This window comes from Panthera onca, chromosome A1 (genome assembly GCF_046562875.1).
Source record: "Panthera onca isolate mPanOnc1 chromosome A1, mPanOnc1 haplotype 2, whole genome shotgun sequence".
Lineage (NCBI taxonomy): Eukaryota > Metazoa > Chordata > Mammalia > Carnivora > Felidae > Panthera > Panthera onca.
Window position 1 is genome coordinate 63092520 of NC_138339.1, and position 9868 is coordinate 63102387.

General features: G+C 51.6%; 1 protein-coding gene across 1 annotated transcript in view; it reads right to left on the minus strand.

The window, feature by feature from the left end:
- Positions 1 to 4315: 4315 nt before the first annotated feature.
- Positions 4316 to 9868, minus strand: part of STC2 (stanniocalcin 2) — a 15324-nt gene continuing 9771 nt past the window's right edge. Inside the window, exon 4 of the mRNA XM_060635053.3 lies at positions 4316 to 7816. Within this exon, the coding sequence (XP_060491036.1) occupies positions 7414 to 7816 (403 nt within the window). The 3' untranslated portion in view covers positions 4316 to 7413. The remainder of the gene's footprint in view (positions 7817 to 9868) is intronic.

Sequence of the window (9868 nt, forward strand, 5' to 3'; positions counted from 1 at the left end):
ACTGAATGTTTCAAGATGAAGCTTTTGCAATCAGGGTCATCTGACCTTGGCTGTCGGAAGGGATGGAATTATGGCAACCTCTGGGGAGGGTGCCTCCTTCCACCTCCCTCCCTCGCGGTCCCCCGGATGGTTTTGTGGATGTAATACTGTAACAGAGCGAGGGAGGAGTCACAGGGCCTGCGCCAGCCGCCCCCCGCCCCCCCCCCCCCCAGGTGACTGAGCCCGAGGTCACCTTTCTACCCAACTCCTTGGTCACAGAACTCACTGCATCCTCAGAATCAAAAGTGTGGAGAGGCTTCCTCACTGCTGGGTGGCTTTCAGCATTTTTCCTGCAGTGGTGGGCACCAGCCCCTGGGGCCCATAGGCCTGGCAGGCCCCAAGGACTCTCTTCATTTTCCTGGTGTTATTCTTGGTTTAGGAACCCCAGCGAGCTCTCGAGCTTTTTGTAGATGCATCCCACTTACTCTGAGAAGGCATTTGGACCCTATCCTGGGGCTCCATTTTGTTCCTTTGTGCCTCTCATCATTTTGCTTTTTAAAAATACATTTCTCTTCATTTCAGCTGAGTCATTTTCCTCCTCCTCCTTCTCTTCTTCTTGACACTCCCAGGAGCCGGAAGGAGCCCTGTCCCAAATCCTTGGCTCCACCAGGCCAGATCTTTTCCAAATGTCAAACTCTCAGGAGCCTTGGCACAGAGCGGAGCCGACTGGGTTCTGGCCCTGACTCTCTTCCCTCCCTCATCTCTGTCAGCCTCTGCTTTCCTTTCTCATTAGGGAGGTTTATTAACTGGCTTTTCTGCAGGTACCTTTGCCTTGAGGTTTGCAGACAGAGCCTGGCAGGAAGGCCCTGTGCTCCCTAGCATGGCCCTGCTGCTGTCTGGCCCAGCTCGCCCCTCAGAGCTCCCCTGGGCACTCACCTCTGTCAGGAGGTGCAGCATCAGGGAGCTGCTTGGGGGCCACCCTTCCATCAAGAGAGGGGCCGGGCCTTGCTCCAGGGTCTCGGCCCAGGCGGCTTCGGACCCTCGTGTCTGCTTCAGGGAACGTTCCCACCGGGCGGGACTGCCCCTGACCCGCCCCCCGCCGGCACTGTGGCCCTGGCCACGAAAGGCTTTGTGCCCGCCTCACAGAACCGCTGAGACAGTGGAAAGGTTGGGCCGCTCGTCCCGTCTGCACTCTTGGCTGTAGGGGAGAAGCCTCCCAAAATGGCCGGGAGAAAGAGCACCTAGCCTTTACAGGGCATTTCATGGGCTTCGAAGACTTTCCCATGTATTGTGACTCCGGTGCAGTTTCAACTGTTTTGTCCTCACCGACCACTGTGAGGGAAGCTGGGTAGCTGTTCGTTTCCTTATTTTTGTAGCTGAGGAAACAGGCTTAGAAAGTTTAACAGATTTGCCAAAATCTCAGGGCCAGTCCTGATTTAGTTTTTCAGTTGTTATTAAAGAGAGAGAGAGAGAGAGAGAGAGGGAGAGGGAGGGAGAGGGAGATTGACCTAGTACAAGACAAGTAAGGGGCTGGATCACTAGTCCTGTCTGCGTCTCCTGATGCCAAAATTACAGGCTTCTCAGTGATTTTCAATTTTGATAGCCACTCACTGATTCTATGACATGTTGGGGCCTCTCACAAGGACAGAAGGGTATATTTGCTTTATTTTTTATTTATTTATTTAAATAAAAAAAATTTTTTTTAACGTTTGTTTATTTTTGAGACAGAGAGAGACAGAGCACGAACGGGGGAGGGGCAGAGAGAGAGAGGGAGACACAGAATCCGAAACAGGCTCCAGGCTCCGAGCTGTCGGCACAGAGCCCGACGCGGGGCTCGAACCCACGGACCGCGAGATCGTGACCCGAGCCGAAGTCGGACGCTTCACCGACCGAGCCACCCAGGCGCCCCGGTATATTTGCTTTAGAAGTGAATTGAAATGGGTCTGATTTGACAGCTGGGCACTCTTCTAGACATTCATTCATCCATTCACTCCGTGCAGTGGCTGGGCTGCTGGGGAGACACGAAACTGTGTGCAAGTGACATGGTCTCTTCCCTCATGGCATTGAGGTCCTGGGGTTGTTACGGTACCAAGGACGAAATCAAAATCCCAGTTTGGAGTTGAAGAAGGTGCGGCAGGATTCTCTTAAGTTCACTTAGGGAAGCCAGTCTCCGTCTGTCACTCTGAGGGAGCCACACCGTGAGAGGTCTTGGGACCTGATCATTCTTCCTGTGCAAAGCCCTCTCTGGCACCCTCCGTCCTTTGCTGAGTGCCATTCCTGACTCTGGAGGGCCAGCAGGCGACTGGTCCCCATCCTTGTTAGCATCCCACTTCTTTCCACGCATGTGGGCACTCCCCTTAACTCGAAGAACTATAAAAAGTCCTGAAAACTCTCTGAGGAAAAGTGGAACCAGCTGATTGTCGTCCACACCTTGCGAACAGTTGCCCTGCCTCTGAGAATTCCGTCGGGGGGAGTGTTGCTTGTCCCTCACGGTTTTAGTTCACCCGGGCAGACCTGATGTTAAGCGCTGGCGAGGCGGACGTGCGCCCTCAAGAGCCACCGGGCTTGGGTTCTGTGGAGCAGACATCGGGGCTCATCCCGGTGGGGCCCGTTTCGTGCATAAGCTGAGGTTGGCTTTGTGGGTTTTTTTCCGTTCTCTTTGGGGAGTGACTTTTGGTGTGTGTGTTCTGAGCTGCTTATGCAAGCGGCAACGCATGACTCCTAGCCCAAGGCTTCTGTTGCTCTTTTCTTCTCTTCTCCGCCCACAAAAAATAATTTCACATGAAACCTGTTCTCTGGCCAAGGCTTGTCCCCTCCTCGGCAGGGGGCTCTCTTTTGTGTTGACTTTAGAACAAATTCAGATTTCTGTCTCCAGATTTTGGGGCGCGCAAGCTCCAGCTTCCTTTGGAAACTTTGCTTAAATACCAGTATACTTGGAAGCCCTTCTGCCTTCTTCCTCCCACAGTCTAATAATTCCTGAACTGATGGATGGGAGCAGTCCCGAGGGCTGGGGGGGGGGAGCCAGCTGCCATTTTTGAACACGGTGTATTTCACCCACGTTTTCACACCTGGGGTGAGAAATTGGGAGTAAGACTGAGCAGAGCGAGCCCTCGGTGGGTTGGCACGCCGACTCTAGAGCTCGTTGGCCTTGTGACGAGCTCCAGGCATATTAAGATGGCTTTGAGCCTCAGTTTCTCCATGAGCAAAATGGGGTTCAGAAATAATGCCCATAAAGTGCATGGGGGGCACACAATAGAAACTGCAGGTGTCACGAGGAGGGTGGTGATGATTTCCGGGGAGCCTGGCTTCTCAGATGGAGCTGGTGATTGGGTGGGTTTAGTGGAGAGAGTTCTAGCTGCATGTTCAGAAAAGCCAGCCGCTCCCCAAAGCTCCCCTCAGCCGTGCCCGAGAGAGCCTTAAAAAAAAACTACCTATGTGCACAGAAAAGTGATGAGACTCCACGATTCTCCTGCTCTCCCTTATCTGAACCAAAATTTGAGTCCTTGCAGAGAGGAAAGGTGAGGGCAACAATTTTCCTTTCCGTTCTAAAGCAGAGCTCCTCAGAGGTGCTATAAATATAAGAGTATAATTATTCTTTCTCTAAGCCTTGTGTAAAATGGGCATACTAGTGATTGGTTTAAATTAAGAAGAAATCAAATGTGGAGGTTCTAAGCCCAAAGAAGGGGAAAGCAGGTGGGCTTAGAGTCACAGATCTGGGTTTGGGTGCAGACCCCCCCCCTCCCCCCCTCACTAGCCACATGGTGGGGCTTGGGACCAGCTGACCTTCCCCCAGCTCAGTTCCTGCGCCTGTAAAACGGGGGTGATACCCACTACTTGTAGGATGGAGTCCGGATGAGGTAACAGATGCAAAATGGTGCCCGGCTCATGGTAGGCACACCAGTGGCGTGTACCCTGGGGGGAACCAGGAACTCCAAGCTCTGCTCTGCTGTGGTGAGGCGGCAGCGAGCTTCCCTGCTGGTGCCAGGCTGCTGAGCTGTCCCGCCGGTGGCACTTGCCGCAAGCTCAGTGTGAAAGAAAGGGTGGCCAGGCCACAGGGGAGATGCACAGGTGAGACCAGAGGGACTGGCACCTCTAGGCAGGCTGCACGGAGTGCATCTTCCTCTTTGTCTTGGCGACTCAGGCAGCGGTTTGGACAGAGTGCCTCTAATGGAGGAGAAGCCCAGGACGGTCATCTTCACCTGGTCCCCCCCCCCCCCCCCCGTAAACGGAACACCCAGCATTTTAAACGGACTCAAAGGCTCACTTGCTCACAGCCTTCCCCCCACACGCTGGCTGTCCAAAGCGCTCTCAGACAGGAACACTTACTCAAGGGAAAGCCATTTATTTCAAATCTTTATTCATGATTGGAGAAAAATAATGCCATGTGACAGTGTACAGGTCCTGCTGCCTAAATCCGTAACAGAGATAGACGTTATGACTTAGCAAGCTCACGTGGTGCCAATTCTGAGATCAGATGAGGTTGTTCTTCCGTAGGAAATGGGCCCTGGTAGCATTGTTTTCCCATGTTGTTCTAGAAAAGCCTTTTGCTTGGTTCACGTTTAAGTTTCTCTCTTTGTGTGTGTGTCTAAGTATGACTACAGCTCTGGGCTGGTGTTTTCTATTTATTTGGTGTCAGGTGTCAGCATTTCGCGGTACTAGGGTGGTCCTCTCCTTTGAGAAAAACAGGGCTATTTATTGATACAAAGGAGAGGTGTTCAGATCATCTTGTTAAGATGCAAAGCTCAAAATAAACACCGTATCTTTATTTGGAAATCCACATCCTTCCTTAAAGGAAGGCTCATGAGTAAATTTGTATGAAGTATGAAGCCCAAGCTGAGTGTCTATTTTTAATGACTTCTTTGCTTACATTTTAGATTGTACAAATGCCTCTGTCAACCCTTACAGGAATTTGGACTTTACTCAGTTTCGAGCAGAAGAACCTTAGCAATAAATACTACCGTGTGCCTCGAAACATTACAAACCAGGACGAAAGGAGATCTACCTGACTTCTGAGAAGAAACAAACCAGTGGCGTGAAAAATATACAACCGAGATCAGTGAACGGGTTTAAATGGACATAATAAGCAATTTGATGCCTGGGGGGAAAACACGGAGATAATAAATACAAATGACAAATATTTACAATGGAAGCAACAAACAGGACATCAGTAGGCGAACACATAAAACATTTACACTGAGGAAAATATAAAAGCGATGCCTTTCACACATCCAGCCCAGGAGCCGACGAACAAACGAACGGCCGACCCAGCAACGCGGGAGAATGTTATTGTTTCAGCCTTTGAGTGATGTAAGTAAAACGGTCAACGTGCTGCAGTGGCCCATGGCATGAGACAGCCATGGTTTACGCTCGGTTCCCATGGCAGAGCCTGACACATCGCTCCTCCTCCCCCCGCAGGCAGAGCTGGCTTTTCTGCTTCCTACAGCTCTAGCTCTTTCTAGGTGCTTCTCCCAGCATTTTGTCACCTTCCCCCACCCCCCCATACCCAAATGGTTTCTTTCCAATGTGCACATGAAAGATTCGGGGAGATGACCTTCCAGCCGGAGGCTGGAACCAAGGAGATTGGATTTGGGGTATATAAATACTAGCTGGGTTGGGGTCAGGGCATTCCCTGGAACAAGTTATGTTAGAGTAGATAAATTTAGCTTCTCTATCTCTGGCCTCAGGTTGCTTTGAGGGAGAGCTATAAGCTGATATAAATGGAGGATGCTTCCTTTTTTGCCAACTCACTAGAACGGGGGTCAGAACACTCAGGCCCAAGAGCCAAATCCAGTTGGGCACCTGTTAAATATAATTTTACCGGAGTGGAGCCAAACCCCTTTGTTATGTGTTGTCTCTGTATGCCTGCTTTCATGCTATAATGGCAGAGTTGAGTCTTTGGGACAGAAACCACATGACCCACCAAACTGAAAATAGTGTATTTACTATCTGGACTTTTACAGAAAGAGTTTGCTGACCGTTGCTCTAGAAGGAGCTGGCCCAGAACACCCGTCTATTCTTTGTAATACTGGCCTTCTATTTGAGTACTGGCTGCAAGAAAGGATAAGCTTTAATGTGATAACCCAGTGGGAAAGAAAGGGCCTATCTATGGAACATTTTGAACAATCACAAGAACCCCAGCGCTGACCCTTTATTATAATCCTCTCCCTCCTTGCCTTGGAATTTTACTTCTGTCCCACCTCTCTTTCTTTTGTCCACTCGGACTCTTTTCTTCGTTGCTAAATTTCCAGTCCGGATCTGGAAAATCCTGTCTCTCAGTGCTTCCTGGAGGTCTCCTCCATTTATGTAAAAAAGCTCAGCATTTCTCGCTGGAAATCACAGTCATCTGGTTCTCTTCTCCCCCTTTCCATGCTCTAAACCCAGAAGCCACGTTTCCAACTTGGCCTCATGGCATCGGGTACAGGGCTTTATCGATCTTGGCTGAGGGTCAAGGAGAGGTAACAAAATGGTAAAGAAAATCTGTCAAATGTACTCCTCGTGTGTGCATTTTCCTCCGGGTGTGTGGTTTGCCCTAAGTGGCTAGAAGCCCACGCCAGGCAGTTAGATGTACAGGTACACCGTTCTTTGATTCCTTTTAAAATATCACTCAAAAGAAAAAAAAAAAACCAGCCCCCAAAGATGGGCTGTATTTCTTTTTCCTTTGAGCTGGTTTTAATGACCCAGTTGCTTTGTTTGAAAGCCATTTATTTAGACGACAGGTATGTAGATGTAACTGGATAAATAAAAAAGTGAAATAGAGATTTGAAGCAGTGGTTAATATACAAACACACAGGGGCCACTCCCTCGGACATGGTCCCCCAGACAGAACAATGGCTCAGAACTTACACGTAGAACCCTTGCCCTCCCCGTCCCAAGCAGCTCTAAACCTCAAGGTCCCATGCAAGAAACGGAATTTCCGTTCGGCACCAAGCACCCACACGGCCCTGTCTCCTCTCCACCCTTCTGACTCCCAGCTCGATTTTTACATTCACCCCTGCATCCGAATCCAGCCGCCCTCTGCCAAGACAGCACCGGAAGATGCGGGCCGGGGCCCAGCACCAAGTGCGAGGTCTAGCTGGTGGGCCTGCCGACCCCTGCCCTTCCCTGGCCCACCTCCCCCACAGCAGAGCAAACCGCAGGCCGCCGCCCAGTGGCTCCACGGTTGGAAAGAAGACAAAGTTGCAAGGAGGCTGCGAGGCACGCTCACTTCAGGATGTGCAAGTGTGGAACCCACCGGGCACAGCCGAGACCTCGCCGCTGCCCAGGCCGTCTCCGCCTCACCTGTTCGTTCCGCTAGCACACGCCTTCATCAAGTCCGCAATCCCCACCAAATCCTGCGTGTGACATCCCCCCTCTTTAATGGCAAATGTTCTGGAATGTCCATAGAGAAGAAAATGGACGGCATGGAGGAAAGATTTCCCGGCCAAGCCTTTCGTTTCACCTCCGGATATCGGAGTATTCAGACTGTTCCTCCTCCCACTCGCTGCTTCCAGAAGTTCCCTGGCCCCCGTGGCCGGCTGCTCTGCCCCGGGCATGAGCGTTTGGGTGGCTTTTGCTACCTCGCTCACCCTTGACACCTCGGCCCGTCTCCCGACTACTGGCTTCCGAGAGGTGGTGACCTGTGTCTCCGTGGTGGGCCCTAGAGAGCTTGGCTCTGTCCACCTGGAGCTGGCGCTCAGGGGGCACCGTGGGAGGCCTCTGGATGGCCGAGGTGCAGAAACTCAAGATGGAGCACAGGCTTCCCCAGTTCTGCTCACACTGAGCCTGAACGCTGTGGGTGATGGCCTCCTTCACCTCCTCCCCACAGGTCAGCAGTAGGTTCACCAGGTCCACGTAGGGTCTAGAGATTGAAAGCAGGAGAGAGAGAGAAAGAGAGACCGAGAATGGAACCAGTCCCAAATGGGCCACAGAGGGCAGCGGTGACACAGGCAAGAGAGATACAGCCCATGCCTGGCTTGGGTTTCATTTGGTGCAAATGCTTTCTGGAATGGCCTCCAGCTTTTATACATATCCTCTGGAGTGCTGGCCTCCAACTACCATTTACTAGGTGGCCATTACGTACCAGGCTCCACGCCAGGCATTGGAGAGAGAGAGGCTGGTGACAGAGCCTACCATCAGGAAAAGGGCCAGTGGCAATTTACAGGTGCATACAATAAAAGGAAGAGCCTCTGGGGAAGGTGGGTGAGAATGCCAGGTAGGGCGGCTGTGTGAACGTTGAAAAGGAGCACAGGTCGTGCTTAGGGTCTGCTTTTTAGCAGGAGGAGCAGTGAAGTGTCTTGGGGGCCAGTGGAATAATGCTTAGGCAAATGGCGAAGGGTCTGAAATACCAAACCGAGGACGCTTTTTTGGCAGGGGAGGAGAAGCCATCAAAATTGGGGCTGGGGAGCTCCCCATTGCCCTCTTGCAGCATGGTGTCAGGTGGGGCCGGCTGGCTTTGCACTTGGTGCCACTCTCCTGGGTAAGCCTTAAGCCTTAAGTGAGACTCCCAAGAAGCCAATCTCCCGTGTCTGTGTCTGCCCCTGGTTTAGGCTCATGATGAAGAAGGGTGTTTTTGGAAGGTACTGGATGCAATTCCATCTGTACCTGGAAGAGTCTGAGATCGGTGGAGAAGGGTGGGAGGCAGACGGCCACCCTGGGATCTTCCCTTTCCTGGTAGTAAAGGTTGAGGAAGGGGAGTGGCTATCCAAGCATCTCTACTCTTCCCACCTCGGCTTGCCTGGAACTCGAGGTGAGGGCTGGCTGCAAGGTGCCTGTGTGTTGGAATGAGCGCCAGCTGTCTGTGAGATGAACACACTCGGTTCTGGAGGGGAGAGCATTGCTCAGGCCATCCAGCTGCCCTGGGTTGTTCTTTAGGAAAAGCGTTGGAGGAAGAACGGCCCCATCATGCCAACATGGGGTGGGAGTTGTGTGCCGAAGGCGGACACGGTGTGTCTGCTTTTATGGGCTTATCTGGTAAGAGGCGGCCCCAGCAATGGGCTCTCATGGACCACTCACTGAACCTTTCTTACATCTCACTGGCCTTTTAGAATCCCCGAGGCGGGTATGGAGTGTTTCATGTGGCTAACTAGCATTCTCAAGCAGTCCTTGGCTAGCAGTATTTCTGGGTATATCTGACCATGAGCATTGTGCAGCTCTGGGCCATCACCCGGGGCAGGAAAATCACTCTGGAACGGGAGCTCATTTATAAGAAGGGGCAAGACTTTTTTCCCTCTGTGAGCCTGGGCCACCTGGGTGGCTGCATTTTAGCTCACATCATCCTTTCTTTGCAAGCTGACAGTTGCTGCTAGGCACGAAGAGCAGATTGTGTTTTAGGACTTGTGAAGTAGTTTACTGCCATTTTTATGAATTAGTCCTCAAGTTGTAGTTGATTGAACTGTCCTCATGTCATAGATGTAAAAATGGAGATGGCTGGGGGGGGGGCGACGGGGGGAGAGGAGAAAGTAGTTTTTGGAAGCTTCTGGGCTGGGAAGGCCTAGAGCTGGGCTGAGAGCAGAGAAGAGGAATGTTCTGGCTGATAGAGATCAAGCTGCCTTTTAAGGCCTACTTGATGCCTTTGGAGTCAGAGAGTCTGTGCATGGCTGATGGACAGGGTGCTTAAACTCTCTAAGGCAGGCCCCTAACAGTGACAAGGACAGCGATAACACTCCTCGGGCTAACAGAGGAGGGTAGGGGGCAACACAGAAGAAATGTTCAATGCATGTTTGTTTCCTCCCATCTTTTGACAACTAGCAACTGATTGCCTGAGGGAGCTCAAGGTCATGGAATGTATCTGCTACCACAGCATCAGGATTTTAGCACCTGATTGCACCTGCCACCCTCTGGGGATGGATGAGCAAATTGTAGGGGCTGAGACTCTCTTTTTTGGGACTAGCCCTGCACTGAGTTTCTTGCC